At 49.6% G+C, this 16,581-nt stretch overlaps 1 protein-coding gene and 1 long non-coding RNA gene across 4 annotated transcripts in view; one reads left to right on the top strand and one right to left on the bottom strand.

Moving 5' to 3' along the window:
- The first annotated feature begins 312 nt into the window (after positions 1-312).
- On the top strand, positions 313-13,336 carry LOC310664572. Of its 2 annotated transcripts, XR_014504960.1 has the most exons (5): positions 313-375; positions 1,421-1,648; positions 2,669-2,729; positions 12,634-12,764; positions 12,949-13,336. It is a non-coding gene; the product is annotated as an uncharacterized lncRNA (long non-coding RNA). The 2 variants fall into 2 exon arrangements; XR_014504961.1 differs by lacking the exon at positions 313-375 and having other exon boundaries at positions 1,074-1,648.
- Positions 13,337-13,541: 205 nt separating this feature from the next.
- ELFN1 (extracellular leucine rich repeat and fibronectin type III domain containing 1) overlaps positions 13,542-16,581 on the bottom strand; it is a 252,391-nt gene continuing 249,351 nt past the window's right edge. For both annotated transcript variants that reach the window (XM_083413486.1, XM_083413487.1), the window contains exon 4: positions 13,542-16,524. In XM_083413486.1, the coding sequence (XP_083269612.1) occupies positions 13,662-16,055 (2,394 nt within the window). In that variant the 5' untranslated portion in view covers positions 16,056-16,524 and the 3' untranslated portion in view covers positions 13,542-13,661. The remainder of the gene's footprint in view (positions 16,525-16,581) is intronic.

The following is a 16,581-nucleotide window of genomic DNA, read 5'->3' as shown; positions in this document are numbered from 1 at the left end:
CACAATTTTACACCACTGATAGTGCATGCTCTATTCCCCCCACCACACAATTTTACACCAAGATAGTGCATGCTCTATTGGTTGAAGATGTACTAGAAAAACATAATCACCCTACAGTGTGTTATGTAGTTGAAAATGTATCTCGGCAGTTCACACAGATTATCCAGCAATCTCCAACATTGTGCTTTCCCTTTCTTTTCATTTTTTTAAAAAACCAAACGCACTTCATCGTGTGCTGTTCGCTGCATCCATTTAGTCTGAAATGGCCCTCTCCAGCTTTGATTTAAAAGCAGAGAGGGTGATTTGTTGTATTTTTTTGAAGAAACATCGTTGTCCAAGAATGTGTAATCAGCAATTCAACATGAAACTCACAAGGTACGGTCTGTTGTTACATTGCAAACTGAGTGTTCCTGCGCTCATGTCCTGCTTTCTGGGCTTCCCATTTATTTATTTAAAATACTTAATTACAACTATGCCATAGAGCGGTAGACAGATAGATAAAGGTAAAGATAAAGGTACCCCTGCCCGTACGGGCCAGCCTTGCCAGACTCTACGGTTGTGCGCTCATCTCACTCTATAGGCCAGGAGCCAGCGCTGTCCACAGACACTTCCGGGTCACGTGGCCAGCTGCATCTGGCGAGCCAGCGCAGCACACGGAACGCCGTTTACCTTCCCGCTGGTAAGCGGTCCCTATTTATCTACTTCGAACTGCTAGGTTGGCAGGCGCTGGGACCGAACGACGGGAGCGCACCCCGCCGCGGGGATTCCAACCGCTGACCATGTGATCAGCAAGTCCTAGGCACTGAGGTTTTACCCACAGCGCCACCTGCGTCCCACTAGACAGATAGATAGAAGAGGTTAATAAAACTTAAGACTGTACAATACAGACCATATTTTAAAAAGTTAGCATCAGTAAACCATTGTAGAGGGAGTTACAGGTAGGTAGCTGTGTTGGTCTGCCATAGTCAAAACAAAATAAAATTCCTTCCAGTAGCACTTTACTGGGAATGGGTGATTGGCTGACAGGTGTGGTAAACCTGTTGATGACTGTTAACGACTGCAGTTGGTCTTACAGGAAAAAGCTTTCCATGGAGAGACCTGGTCTGAATAGAGACACTGGATTCTTATCTCATTATACATGATAAAGCTATTTTTAGCCATCTCACCCCTTGCTTTCCCCTGTAAGACCAATTGCAGTCATACCAATAACAAATAACAAACCTAGTTGGTCTCTGAGGTGCTACTGGAAGGAAATTTTTTTACATTGTAGAAGGATGCATTCTTAATTGCCTGCATAGGCCTGGTGGAATAGAATGGTTTTCAGCAGGTGTTTAAGAGTTCTGTGAATCTCTGCTGGCAGAGAGCTGCAGGGATCGCCTGGTGTTTGTCTTAAATAGGGATATTCCATTTGGCTTTTCAGGCTGATCGTTGCTCATCGACCTGTTCCCTTGCTCAAAGAGGCCTGGAACTTTTTTAAAAGCTCTATAAACCACTGGCCCTCCCTGCAACTTAAGGCGATGAAATGCCATCGTGATGACATCCCTGTACAGAGTGCTTTGCAAAGAATGTGTGAGAAGATCCCTGCCCCAAGATGCTTCCAATCCAGTAAGACACAGGGAGGCAACCAAGGAAGGAGTCTGGAATGGCAGTGAGTAGATTGTTGTGACGCATTGTCAGAATTAAAATCGCTGGTGTTTACTTTGTTTTTTGTTTTAACTACAGTGGTACCTCAGGTTACAGACGCTTCAGGTTACAGACTCCACTAACCCAGAAATAGTACCTTGGGTTAAGAACTTAGCTTCAGGATGAGAACAGAAATCACGCAGCGGCAGCGGGAGGCCCCATTAGCTAAAGTGGTACCTCAAGTTAAGAACGGTTTCAGATTAAGAATGGACCTCCGGAACGAATTGAGTTCTTAACCCGAGGTACCACTGTATCTGTATTCTGCTAGCTGAAATTGATTTGCACTGTGTGTGTTTCACACATGCTTTTATTGCTTATTGGTATCCTGATGTTATTTTAATGCAGAGGTAGGAATCCTGTAGACCCACAGATGCTGTTGGACTACAACTCCCATCATTCCTGGCCAGCCAAAGTAATTAACAAAGGAACTAGTTGGACCAGTTTGCCAGGTGCCAACTTATCCATTCTACCTTCACATACACAGGATCACAGGTCTTCCAAACTAACCCCCCCCCCCAAATCTATAACAATATATATCAGGCTTTGGGTTTTTAAGCATTCCAATATGTGGGAGTTTGATTTGTATGACAAACTGAGAATGGACGCATCTCATCTGTTGGAAAGGCACATGTTGAAGGCGAGAGCTCTACAGTTATTTGGGCACAGAAGCCAGAAACTAGCCTCTTGGGGAAAGGTTTGATTTTCTGCCCTCTGCCTACCTGTATACCATCCATCCTTGCATTAACAAGCACGGCTAATTGGATGAAATGGAGATGTCTCAGGTGGGAACCCTATTCAGTTGGAATTTTGCGTGGTGGGGTTGTGTGGCCGGGGGGAAGGATGTTGAACCACAGTGAGGCATTGTGCATCTGCGCCTCACCCAGCCCTGTGGCCGAACTCTGTTTCCATTGCCAGGGACGGACGTAGCCAATGACTCAGCCTCCAATGCTCCAGATTGATTAAGGAGCCCTGTTCCCTTCCCCAGCTTGGCAGCGGCTGAAGCCGGGAGGTCCTGGGCACCCATTCAAGCGGCAATAAAAATTGAGGTATTTTGTGTTTGTTTTACTTACAAAATAAACAATTCCCCACATTTGATGAGCAAGCAATTTCATAAATGCCGCAGAGCAAACAGGCCACCAGAGTTTCACCTCGCATGTTTCCGGCTAGTTTCTCTCAGCTGCTGCTTGGGAAGGAAAGGGAACGGCTGATGCAAGATAGCCGGGAGCAGAAAAGGTGAAGAAGCTACAAGAGGGGAAGCAGGTTTGACTCAGGCTTTTGTTTCACAAAGCTATCAATGCGCCTAAAGTTGGCTGTTTATTTTGCTCCAAAGACCAGATTGGGCAAATCCCACAATTAGGGTTTCCAGGCCAGGAGCATCTTGGATGTTGAGGGCCGAAATCTGAGGCTGAGGAGTGAGCCCTGGAGATGGAGCTTAATTGGGAGAGGGGAAGAGGGCAGACCTCCTGTCTGCAGAGTCGACACAGTGATTTGCAACTGGCTCCTCCCAGGCTGAAGATTGCAAACTACGCACGTCGTCTTCTTATTGTGCAGGTCAACGTGGGGGTTATGCTCCAGGAATAGCACGTAAACATATTGGGTGCAATGGCAGGTGTGGCCACCCTATGCATCACTCAGTACGTGGAGAATGCAGGACATTGCATGCCTCAAAGCTGTGATCCAGCCCATGAGCTCTGCCTCCCTGCTTTCTCCCTGCCTTCCACGTTGCAAATGCTAACTCTCTTGTGCTCACTAGCACAACCCTCTTAAGTTCAGCTGTGGGGGAGCTTTGGTCCCCTTTGGCCTCTTCCAGAGAATAGTTAATAAATTGCCAAAGGGGAGAGGTGGATCTCCCACCTGCTAGAAGTTGTTGTTTAGTCGTTTAGCCGTGTCCGCCTCTTCGTGACCCCCTGGACCAGAGCACGCCAGGCACTTACTTCTGTCTTCCACTGCCTCCCGCAGTTTAGTCAAACTCATGTTGGTAGCTTCAAAAACACTGTCCAACCTTCTCGTCCTCTGTTGTCCCCTTTTTCCTTGTGCCCTCCATCTTTCCCAACATCAGGGTCTTTTCCAGGGAGTCTTCTCTTCTCATGAGGTGGCCAAAGTATTGGAGCCTCACGATCTGTCCTTCCAGTGAGCACTCAGGGCTGATTTCCTTCAGAATGGAGAGGTTGGATCTTCTTGCAGTCCATGGGACTCTCAAGAGTCTCCTCCAGCACCAGAATTCAAAAGCATCAATTATTGGACGACCAGCCTTCTTTATGGTCCAGCTCTCACTTCCATACATCACTACTGGGGAAACCATAGTTTTAACTATACAGGCCTTTGTTGGCAAGGTGATGTCTCTGCTTTTTTAAGCAGAGACATTTTTAAAGCAGAGACATTGCTAGAAGTGCAACGCTTTATTTCCTCTGCACATTTTAATGTGTGTCCTCACCACCTCCACCGCTGCCCAATCTTCTGAGCCTTTAATTTCCCCCTCGCCTACCGACTGCATTAACAGCTTCCATAAATGCTCCTTCGATTAGATGCAGCTTCCTTTAACCTAGTGCATTTCACCAAACGGGGCCCCTAAACATTATCATTCCTTTGCCGGCCTTTTGGGGTGAACCGCTGCCCGTCTTCTGCTTTGCCATCTCCAAGCAGTCCTCTCTTTCTCCCCCACCATCTTTCTCCTTAAAATAAAAGCCCATCTGGGTCTGCTGCTGGCAGGAACAAGATGTACCTTGACCTAAAGGGTCCCATCTTTCCCCTGGCATCTGCATGCTTGTTTTCGTGGCTTAACAAGGGAATCTTTAACAGGGCTTTGCTTTTTTCCCCCTTCCCTTTGAGCTAAATTGGTTCCCTCCTTTCAGCAGTTTCCTCCCCCTCCCCTGCCTCCCTTCCCCAGCTTCCTGCCATTCTGCCCTTAAGGCCGGGTGTTTGTTCCGATCTCCTCTCTTCTGAAAAGGGCAACAGTGTCAGGCGCCGAAAGGGCAGCTCTGCAGTCATGTCTCTTTCCCCTGAGAGAACCTTTCGCACCTTGGGAATGTGAGAAAATCTCTCCTGGGAGGGCAGCACAACCTGTGGGTGTCAGCCAGGCCCATTCACAACTATGGCCTCCAGGTGGACAACCAACTCTTTTTAATGGACCAGCCCACTGGCCACACACCAGGGATGCAGAGGCCCAGTTGTTGTTGGCCTTACCCCTGCCCAGCCACCATGGCCAGCAGTCAAGAAGCACTATGGGCTCCACTGAAGCAAACAGTCTAATTGGTCAACGTCTAAAAGATATCGAGCATCAGAACAACCTGGCCACTATAAGGAAATTCTGCCCTTGGTATGTTCAGTTCCCACCTCTCCATTTTGATTCTCTGCCCCCATATCTGCACAAACTTATTATCCCAAAATACAGACGTGCTTTTACACTTGCAAGACTGGATGTTTTGCCATCTGTGGTACTTGAGGGTTGATTCCAAAAGATCCCGCCTGAAAAACATCTTTGCCCCTGTGGAGATGGTAGCACCAAAACAGCGGCACACGTCCTCCTGTCCTGTACTCTCTACAAAGACCTGAGGAACGAGATCATCACCCCACTCGTCCTAACCACCCCAGGGCGCTCAACCACTGCCACAATGCCCTTTCTTCTGTCAGATCAAAATGAGCAGATAACAGCAAAGGTTGCTAGGTTCATAGCAGGGGCAATCACAATAAGGGCCACTAACTGATGGCTGATTCAGGACTTTAAATTGTGCTTTCATATCAAATTTCCTTTTCTGTAATGTTTTACTTGCTGTGGCCATTGGCTAATGCGAATAAAGTTTTATATCTCAAGGAGGACTGGAGTTGGAGAGCAGCAATATCTGTAAGGCTGAAGGTTTCCCTTTCCTTGCCACAGGCAACCAGGAATCCCATGCCGATGAATGAGTAGGCAGGCCATGAAAGAACATTAAGCTTCGCGTTGCGTGACCGCTCTCATCCAAAGTCCTCCTTCACACAGTGCGTAGCTGAACTGTGGAACTCCCTCCCACAGGAAACAGTGATAGCCACCAACTTGGATGGCTTTAAAAGAGGAATAGACAAAACCGTGGAGGATAAGTCTCCCCATGGCTAGCAGCTTTGATGGCTGTGATCTGCCTCCACCGTTGGGAATTGCGGGAGGGGAGCTCTCTCTTGTGCAGGATGCTGAACTAGATGGGGCCTTGGCCTGATCCTGCAGGCTCTTCTTTTCTTCTTAAGCTGCCTGAGAGTTGTTAGGCAGCCCCTTATTCCCCCACACACCCCAGAAGTACAATTTTCAGAGTGGTTTAACAACCCCACTTCCCAGGGAACTTTGGAAATTGTAGCTCTGGGGGGGCCTTCTAACATCTCTCTTGGCACCCTTAACAAATCCACCTCCCATAATTCTTTGGGGGAAGCCATGACAGTTTAAAGTGGTGCCACGGTGCTTTGAAGCTGTGGCGTGAAGTGCTGGGTTGTTCGGAATAACAACAGAGCATCAGGATGCCACCCAGGTGTGTGTGGAAATGATGGGCTTGTTTTCCCTGCTCTTATCGGTCCTCCCTCTGGTGAGCTCTCAGAAATGTTAATAGATTCTGAGTTGGGATTCCAAACTGCTGCTGTGCTATAAATAGACCAGCGCACTGCGCCCGGTTTTAAAGGACTCTCATTGATCCATCTTCTCATGGGCCAGATGCCTTCCCTGGGCGAGTCCTTCCACATCCTCCTGGATATTCCTTCTTTTGCCCTTGCCAGTTCCTTGTTCTGGTTCCTAGCCTGGCTTCCTTTTCCCATGGGAATGAGTGAGCCCCTGAAAATGTATTTAAGCGGCATCGTTTTCATTGACAATTTAGAAATGTGACATCTTGCTCCTCAATCGCAGTCCTGCAAGGACCTCAGACCAGGAACAGTGTGAAGTCCTCTCTCTTAGCCTGATTAAAATGCCAGGATGCAGCTAGACAGGAAGGCCTTAATCCTTAAACAGGCCTAGAATCTTGATCCTGCCTTCTGTAAAGGAATCTCTCGACTCTAGTTTCCCATGGACTGGCAGCACTGATTGCCCTCGCCTCCTTTTGCATACATTTAGGGACGTTAGGAGTGTGGCTGTGTTGTTGGCTGGGTGCTGCCCACATGCAAACACTTTGTAACCTAATGTTAAAGCAATGTACTGTCTTTTCCTTGTATGAAGCCACTTTTCTGAGCGTTTCTTGGTGTGAAGAGTTCTTCATCGGGTAGAAAGGCAAGAGTTTACATGCATTTAAAGAAAGCATGGCTGTCTCCATCCTATATTTTGTTTCTCTCATAGAAAGTGCATGTTTGGGCCATATGTGCACTGGATCTACATGTGGATTCAGACATAACACACCTGGGGCTCAGAGGCATGAAGATGAATGCCTCTGAAGATGAATACCCTTCTCCACTTTCCTAGAACACAGCCCTTGTTAGACCTGCCTTCTGCTCTGAATGTGCCAATCATTGTTTTTAACAGCCACCACCACTCCTTGTAGCAGTGAGTTCCATAGGTTCTGCTTCTGTGATGAAGGATTCTCTTGCGTATCCTTTTCTTTTTGGGGTGGGGTGGGGGCACAGGTGAGGCCAGTGGGCATCATTGCATAACTGAGTTGCAGAATGATGAAAGGAGGAGAAGAATTTCACTCTGTCTGTGCCCTCCGCCATTTTAATTTGCCCCACATCGCTTAACTTACATTTTCCCCACCCTCTAAACCAAGACGCCTCAAACAATTTTAGCCTTTGGTGGTGGTGGGAGTTTCTGTCATGCGCCCTTTATCTTCAAGGGTTAATCCAGGAAACAGGTTGGCCTGTTATTGACAGTGTGGTGTAGAGCAGGGGTAGGCAACCTAAGGTCCGTGGGCCGGATGCGGCCCAATCGCCTTCTCAATCCGCCCCACGGACAGTCTGGGAATCGGCATGTTTTTACATGTGTAGAATTTGTGCTTTTATTTAAAATGCATCTCTGGGTTATTGTGGGGCATAGGAATTCGTTAATCCCCCCTCCAAAAAAAATAGTCCGGCCCACCACATGGTCTGAGGGATGGTGGACCAGCTTACGGCTGGAAAAGGTTGCTGACCCCTGATGTAGAGAGATTCCTTGGATTGCTGTTTTCTCTGTGGCACCCAGAGCCACAAATAATTCAAGTGCACAAAAACCTCCCCACTAATATGTACCAGAAGGCTGCATTTCCCAGGAAACATGAGCATGCTTTGAGCTCCCGTGCCTCTTTTTTTCTTAGAAGACCTGAAGATTGACCCTTCTGTCAACCGGCACTTAATTCCTGAAGCAGGCTGTGTCTGCGTCGTGTTTTCAATATTGCCTAGGACTGGTGTCTTGCTCCTAAAACTCAGGATATGAAAGCTTGGCTGTCTGTTTGACTTCCATCTGCTTTGCTGTTTCCTGCCTTCTGTACTTTCCTGCCTTCGTAATTCAACCGAGAATATTCTTTATGAGGCTGGTTTTTGGGTTTTGTGGCGGTGGTGACGACTGCCGTTACCAAACTCAGAAAGATGGCAAGGGATAACTAAGGTAGTTCATAACGACACCTGGCCATTTATGTTTTGTTTTAGAGCCAGCCAAGGGTTTCACATACTTTTCTCAGATTTCAGCTTCCCTGTAATGTAGGCTAGAATAACTATTGTGTGGAAGCAAAGAAATTGTGGCCAACCGGAGTGTGTGTGTGTGTGTCCCCCTACACCCTCGCTGGGGTGGCCCGTCTTGTTTCGCCACCTGAAGCAAAACGGGAAGGTGTTGCCAGGTGTGCCACCCCCTCCTTCCACAGCCTCGCTTAATGGTGTCTTGGGAAGGTCCAGCAGAGCTCTCATGAGATTTCACAGGGCTTGTCCAATGTCTCTCCAGAACCCAGAAGCTGCTGCAGCTGCTTCTCTTTGCTCTTCCACCAACGTTGGGGGCACACATGTGGTGATGCCCCTTGGAGTCTACCGCCCGAGGCGGCTGCCTCAGTCTGCCTCATGGGTGGGCTGGCCCCACTCCGCTGGTGACTTTGGCACAAGAGGCAAAGCCCAGCTGCCTTTCAGTGCTTTGATCCAGACCTCAGTTCTGAGGTAACTGTTAAAGCCGTGGTTTCCAACGTGGGGCACACGCCCCCACAGGGGGGCAATTTGATTTTTAAGGGGGGCAATTCGAGAATGAGTTATTAATAGTGAATTTTTTGCAACTGTCCTTTCGTTCTTTCATGGATGCCATGTTCTTTGGAAGTTTGTTTAGACCAAGTTAATGAATGGCCTTTTAGGCTTCCTCCATGTGAGTAGGAGTTAACTTCACGAATAATAAAAATTATATGTCATGGGGTGGGCATCTTTTGGTGCGCGCCTTTCCCCTTTACTGTACAGTGGTACCTCAGGTTACAGACGCTTCAGGTTACAGACGCTTCAGGTTACAGACTCCACTAACCCAGAAATAGTACCTCGGGTTAAGAACTTTGCTTCAGGATGAGAACAGAAATTGCGCGGCGGCGCAGCAGCGGCAGCAGGAGGCCCCCTTAGCTAAAGTGGTACCTCAGGTTAAGAACAGTTTCAGGTTAAGAACAGACCTCCAGAACGAATTAAGTTCTTAACCCGAGGTACCACTGTACTTTGGAATTTTCCTCTATATAACTGGATTTGCCTATAAAAAAAGGTCAACAACTTTTGCCTGGAACCCCCCCCCCCAAAAAAAGGGGTAGATCACTGCCAGTTTTTTATTCTGTGAGTAGATTGCAGTCTCTTGGGAGTTGGCTGTCCCTGGGCTAGACAGACAGCAGTGGCGTAGCGTGGGGGGTGCAGGGGGGGGCCCGGCCGCACCGGGCGCAACATCTGGGGGTTAGGGTTAGGGGGCGCAAATCCACGGGTTAGGGGGCACAAATCCACGGGTTAGGGGCGCAAATTACTTGCCTTGCCCCGGGTGCTGACAACCCACGCTACACCACTGCAGACAGTGAGGTAGAACTGAGACTTTGACTAAGAGAGGCTGGGTTCAGCTTCTGGCTTAACCGTGAAGCTCACTGTGTGGCCACCAGCCAGCGACTCACGGAGCCTCACACTTGGCTACACACCAGACATTTACGGCACATTCTCCCCCCTCCCCTCCCCAAAGAATCCTGGGAATTGTAGTTTACCCCCCCCCAAGAGCTGCGGTACTCAGTGCTCTTAAGAGATTGCAGTTGCCACGATTCTTGGAGATGGAGGAAATGTGCCTTAAATAGTGTGTAGGCAGCCGCTGTTTCACAAGGTGGTTGTGAGGCCACGTAGGCTGCCACCGATTTCCTCAGAGAAAGAGCCGATAATAAATACAAAGGAAAGAGAAAGACAGAGGTTAGATGGAGAAGGACGTCTTGACAGCTTTCTAATGCCTGAGAGGACGCCAGGAAGAAGAGGGAGAGCTATTTCTTGTGCTGTCCTCTGGCAGGCAGCAATGGCCTTGAAAAAAAAATACTCCACTTTGGGCCTGCCAGATGTTGGACTACAAGTCCCATAATCTCCCACCATCTTTTCTTTTCTTTTCTTTTTAATTGGTGTGTGCCACTTTTGGATAGTTGTCTGAAAAGTGGGATGAAAATAAATTAAAAAAAAAAATTAAAAAAGCTAGATACACTTCCCACTTATTAGAAATGGTGTCCTCTTCTGTGGTGGCCCCTAAACTGTGGCTCTCCTTCCCCACAGATGTGCACCTGGCACCTTCATTGTGCAGTTTCCGAAGGATGCTGAAGAGGCCGCTCTTTACCCTGGCTTTTGACACACGAGGTGTATATTTTCAGGACCCAACTTATTTTTTTGTGATTGTAAGTTGTTTTAAACTCTCTCTCTCTCTCTCTCTCTCTCTCTGTGGGGGGGACCTTAGGAGGAAAGGTGGGTAATTAATAAACAAACTAATAAAAAACCACCCTCCTCCCACACTGGCCATGCTGATAGGAGCTGCAGTCCAATAACATCTCAAGGACACCATTTTGCAAGAGTGGGAAGTACACCTGGATTATAGGAGCTGAGCTTTATGACATTCCAAAGCAATAAATGGTGAATGGGATTTACATGAGGAGGAGTCTGACCTTCCGTTTGTTTTTAAGAGAAAATGCTGGTGGTGGAACAGAAAAAGAGTCTTCTAGGTTCTGTGTACTCCGTGTGTTGAGTTTGAGGAGGTGCTGGAAGGCCTGAGTGGCACATTCAGGAAAACACATGGTACAACACAGTTTGGGAACACACCGTTTGAGAATACCAGGAGGGCTTCTGTGTTTGAATGCTCTCCCTCGTGGCAAAACCTTTCGCCCAGGGGAAAGCTGGCATGATAGCAAAAAGGTGCCTCTTTTCTATGAACAAAGTGTTGGGTTATTGTTCTTTTTTAATGTGGAGGAGCATAAAAGTATATTTCACCCAAACTCTGAATTGGTGCATTCCCTAGAAGATGTGAACTGTGTGTTGTTGCCCGATGCATTGATCAGTTGGTCTCTGGGATCCAGCATAGGGTTGGTCACATTTTAGAACACAGTATTCTTCTCAATTTATAAGCATATCTGTGGTGTAGTCAGGAATCCAGGCACACACGAAGCACCACTGGTCCTGGGCTGTCCCACAACATGCCGTTGAGGTTGCTGGTGGCTATTTTGGAATCAGGGACTCTTGTGCCTCAGGCAAATTGTAGCTGTGACACTGGGAATGTTTGTGCATAGATGCGGCTACCTCACCCCCTTGCAGTGAAACAGATAGATATTTACTGCCAGTTCTCCTCTATCAATTGGTTCTGTCACGCAGGGTGGCTTTTGGCCATCGTTTGGCAACTGGTGTGCCTCACCGTATAGACGGATCCCATTTTATTGCCAACTTTCCCTCTTGCAAACTGAGCAAAAAACAGTCCATAAGAAAAAGAATCGGGGCTGCGAACATAGTATTGAGATAGGAATCTCAAGTGGGTTCTGCTTTCCCTCCCTGGGAAGCAAATAATTGCTAAGGCTGGTGCATTAATTTGGCACACAGAGAGGAATTTGGGTCTTAGCAGTGAGAAAACCTACCCGCCTTTGCTGTGCCCCAGTTTTCAGAAGCTGGTGTCTATGTGGATAGTGCTGTTAAATGGTTTAATCACTAGGGGGCGCTAGACCCAACTGAGTGGAATCAGGGGATTTCTTGTCATTCCCAGAAGCTGATACTATCTACACAAGCGCCGGGGAGAGAAGGTGCTCTGGTTTTCCACTGTGAAGACAAGATGCAGGAACTGTTGACCTGATCTAGCAATAAAAGGTAAAGGTACCCCTGCCCGTACGGGCCAGTCTTGACAGACTCTAGGGTTGTGCGCCCATCTCACTCAAGGAGGCCGAGGGCCAGCGCTGTCCGCAGACACTTCCGGGTCATGTGGCCAGCGTGACATCGCTGCTTTGGCGAGCCAGAGCCGCACACGGAAACGCTGTTTACCTTCCCACTAGTAAGCGGTCCCTATTTATCTACTTGCACCCGAGAGTGCTTTCGAACTGCTAGGTTGACAGGCGCTAGGACCGAACAGCGGGAGCGTACCCCGCTGCGAGGATTCGAACCGCCGACCTTTCGATCGGCAAGCCCTAGGCGCTGAGGCTTTTACCCACAGCGCCACCCGCGTCCACAATCTAGCAATAGGATATTATTATTCTAGTTGCTAGGGAACACTGGACTCAGTTGTACCTGGGTGGGTTTTTCTGTGTGGGTCATGTCATTCTATAGTTTAGGCAGCAGGTGGTGCGGGACTTAGTTTTATCTGGGTGTAGCCAAGAGTTATATTTTGGGGAGAGAGCAGAAACCTTGGCCAGCCCCTTTGCTTGTGGATGACCTCTCAGTCTTCTTCGACATGGTGCCAGAAGTCACATTTTTAAATAGATTGAATCATTATTAGACAAGGAAATTGGGCAGAGCTGCTTGACCTAGAAGCCTCCTGCTTTAAGAATCATGCAGCCCGGCCTAAGTGGAGGAGGAAGATTTGCTTATACATGTCTTGGTGACCCTCAGAAATGAGAGGAGGGCTGCCATTTTCTCAGCACACTTGGAATTGACCAGAACTGAAGTCAGCAAACATCCATGGAACACGCAAGACACACCCCACCCTCCCAGCAGAGAACCAGAAAAAAAGTCAAGCCAAAGTAGGGTGTTTGGTTTTTTTTTCTTTTTTCTAAAATCCATGATTAAAACCTGGTACAAACAGGTGAATATATAGATATATTTCTTTTAGTAGATGTAATATTTTTTCCTTTCTCTTTCTCTCTCTCTCATTATACAGCAAACATTTGCAAATATAGAATTTCTTTTTCTCTCTCTGTACAATAGAGCGGTGTCGGTTTTTACAAGGCGACACACAGTACCTTTTCACGAAAGAAATGCACAAATGGGACTTCAGGCGGTTCGTAGTCTAAACTGGAAGACTCCATTTGCAAAAGGCCCAAAAAGAATGATCTTTTTCATGTTTATTTTTTTTAATAAAAAAAAAACACACCTTCTGCTAACTTTTTCTGATTTACCTTTTTGTGTGTGTGTGTGTTTTGTTTTTTACTTTTTGGTTACTGAAAGGAAGAAGAAGACAAAACTGTACACAGAGTCCACAAGAAACCACAGATTCATGAGTCATGCGATGCAGTCGTGGTTACTCCAGTATTCCTTTCATTTTGTGCCTCTCTCTCTCTCTCCCTGTTGTTTTTCACTCAGGTTTTTTTTTTTTTTTAATTCAATTTTTCTGCTTTTTTTTTATAAAAAGAAAACATTTCTCCCCCACTCCACCATTTTACCTATTGGTTTTTCAACAATGTAGGTGTTTCCCTCCCTTTCTCTTTTCAAATTTGGTGTGGATCTCACGAATGCGAGACAATATTTTAATACCTCTCTCTCTCTCTGTTACATTATATAGAATAATTATAGATAAGTTATTTATTTTTGTGTGTGTATGTGTGTGTTTAAAGACAAGTCTGGATTAAAAATAGCTGCTGCTGATTTCGTTTGTTTTGTTTTGGTCCAGTATTAAGTCACGAGTTACAGGTTTTGAGGACTCAGGACTTGTGCTGGGCAGACACCCCTTTCCAGTAGTCTAAGATGTCGTGGAGGTCCTCGTCTTTGGCAAACTGGACCTTTTTGCGTAGGGCGTGGCCAGCCGCCATGTACTCCTCCTCGTCTTTGTGGCGCTTTCGGTTCAGTTTGAAGCGCTCCCAGATGCTGTGGGAAGGCTTGCACGTGTACTCTGGGCTAGAGGTGTAGCTCAGGTTGTGGTACTGGGGGGAGAGCTGAGAGTAAGCCAAGTCCCTGGGCCGGGGCCTGGTCAAAGGTTCCAAGATGGAAGGCTTGCGCACGCCCATACTCTCGTGCTGCTGCTCCCCCTGGTGGGACCCTGGGTACGAGTGCCGGTGCTCGCTGTACTGGCGGATCTTCTCGGCCTCGGCCCGCAAGATGGCGGCTGCCGGCGTCACAGTGAGGATGGTGTCTGTGGTTGGAGACGTCTTCTCGATATATTTGGCTTCGGATTTGTGGGCGGAGCCCTCGGAGCGGAAGGATCGGGGGCTTCGGATGGAGCCGCTGGAAGAGGTGCTGGAGCGCTTTGGGGGGCCCTCCATGCTGTGGTGCCTCTGCAGAGGGTGGTTGTAGCTCTCCTTGTAGACCGGAGCCAGGAAGCTGTGTTTGCTGGGGATCTGTTCAGACAGGAGCACCAGCTGAGGCTCGGCCGTGGACACCGCCCCCGACTTCACCCCCTGGAAGGAGGTGGACTCCGATTTCAAGGCATCGATGCAGTTGTTGATGATCTGGTTGACCTTGTCCACCTCCTTCGTGATGGTGGAGATCTCCGCCACCGAGCTCTGGCTGTCGGGCTGCAGGGGCAGCTCGCAGTCCCTCCTCTCGGGCTGCTCGCCCGTCCGCACCTCCATGTAGTTGCCCTTCGTGGCCTTGGGGGTCTCGCTCTTGTCGATCAGCTTGTACTGCTCGACTTCCCCCACGGAAGGGAGGTAGGGGATGCGGGTCATCGTCTCGCCGCCCAGCATCTGCCCTTGGGACAGCTGGGAGATGCTGGTCGCCTCCATCTCCGGCCCATACTTCAGCTCGATGATGGTCTTCTTCATGTTGATGGCAGCCTTCTTGTGCTTCTCCTCCTGCTGGCGCCTCTTCCGGAGGCAGTAGTACACCACCCCAAGGACAATCACCATCCCAAACAGGCAGCCCAGGATCGTCATGATGTAGTGAGTGGCCGTCGAAGGGCTCGGCACGGGCTCCTCCCGGTTATGCTTGTTGAGGTTGATGGTGAGGCAGGTGTAGTTGTACCTGGAGACGCGGTTGGAGGACATCACGCAGTAGGTGTAGTCTTCGTTGGGGCCCAGGTCCGTCAGCGTGATGTCCTCCTTCTTCTTCAGCAGCTTGGTGAGGACGTTGTAGCGGCCGTTCTCGAACTGTGCCAGGGTGTACATCTTGCTGAAGGGCACGGGGATCTGGACGCTCAGGATGGCCGAGTTGTGGGTCAGCTGCTTCACTTTCATGGTGGGGAACAGGCCCGGGTCGATCACGGGGGTGTGCAGCGAGGCCTGGGGCGTGGTGCCGTCCCCAGAGAAGCACTCCTCCTCGGGGCACGGGCTCTCGGGCGGAGCGGTGGTCACCGGGTTCTTCAGCGGGATCAAGTAAGGCGGCATGGTGTAGGGGCCCCCGGTGCAGAGGGAGGACAGCATGCCCAGGGCATTGCGGTACCCGCTCCGGCCTTGGCCCAGAAGGTAGTAGCCAGAGTAGTCTGGCGGCGAGTCACACTGCATGCGGTCGTAGGTGCGGGTCATGTTGGTGAAGCCCTCGAGCCACTGGAGGAAGCCCAAGAGCTCGCAGGAGCAGTAGAAGGGGTTGCTGTAGAGTTCGCAGACAGACAGCTTGGCCAGGCCCCGGAAGGTGCTGCTGTCCAGCCTCTGGATTCTGTTCATCGACAGGTCGATGTTCACGATGTTGAGGCACTCCCCGAAGGCGTTGGGGGTGACGGTCTCGATGAGGTTGGCCTGGAGGTAGAGGTACTCCAGCTTCCCCAGGCCCCGCAGGATCCCCTCCGTCAGGTTCCTCAGGCGGTTGTAGCCCAGCTGCAGCACTTGCAAGTTGTACTGCCCGGAGAAGGCACCGTCCTCTACGTAGGAGATCTCGTTCTTGGTCAGGTTGAGGTATGTGAGATTACTGAAGCGGCTGAGGGAGGAGAACTGCACGCTCTTGATCTTGTTGTCGTTCAGCCTCAGGTCCAGGATGGTGCTGTTGATCTGCTGCGGGATGGACTCGTAGGGCGGCTGGTTCTGGCTGCAGATGGCCAGCCACACAAAGCCCTTCTCGCCCTCGATCAGCCAGCAGTCCGCCTGCGCCTTCCCCACGTACAGGAGGGAGACGGCCGCCACGCAGGTGCACAGGGCTGACGTCGCGGCCCACCGGCGGCCTGCCATTTGGGAGGGCTGGGCGGGGACGAGGGGCCTGCAAGGGGAAAGGGGTGACAGTCTGCCTCACAGCACAAAAGCCCGCCTTGCGTTAGCGTTCGCCATTCTCTCCTTGCGCTCCATGGTTTCGGACCATGAAGGGAACATCCAGTCGGAGGCGGTGGGAAGGGGATTCCTCGTCCGGCGCTGATCTTTCCCAGGGTGCCCCCTTGGGCAAAAAGCTCTAGCAAAGGGCTTTCTGGCAAGCTGTCTCTCCTGCCATCCTATTGGGCTTCCTTGGGGGTGGGGGGCAAGGAGGGACCTGGGCGGAAGAGGGAGGTCCGGCTCAGGCGCACACTTCTCTCTCCCTCTCGGCAGGGCGTTTCCCGGTGCTCGTCTCGCCGCCGGCTTCTGCTTTGAGGCTCGGCTCCTTCTCCATCACCCTTCCTTGTCGCAACTCCCTCTGGTAATGCTGCTTCTGCCGGGTTACTTGGGTCTCCTGCCGACAAAGAAGCAGAGAGGGGGGAAGGCAATTAGTGGGATTTGTCAAAGTGAA

The sequence above is a fragment of the Podarcis tiliguerta genome, assembly GCF_965153285.1.
Source record: "Podarcis tiliguerta genome assembly, chromosome: 14".
NCBI lineage: Eukaryota > Metazoa > Chordata > Lepidosauria > Squamata > Lacertidae > Podarcis > Podarcis tiliguerta.
The sequence above is the reverse complement of the archived record's forward strand: the minus strand, read 5'-3'. Positions and strand labels throughout refer to the sequence as shown.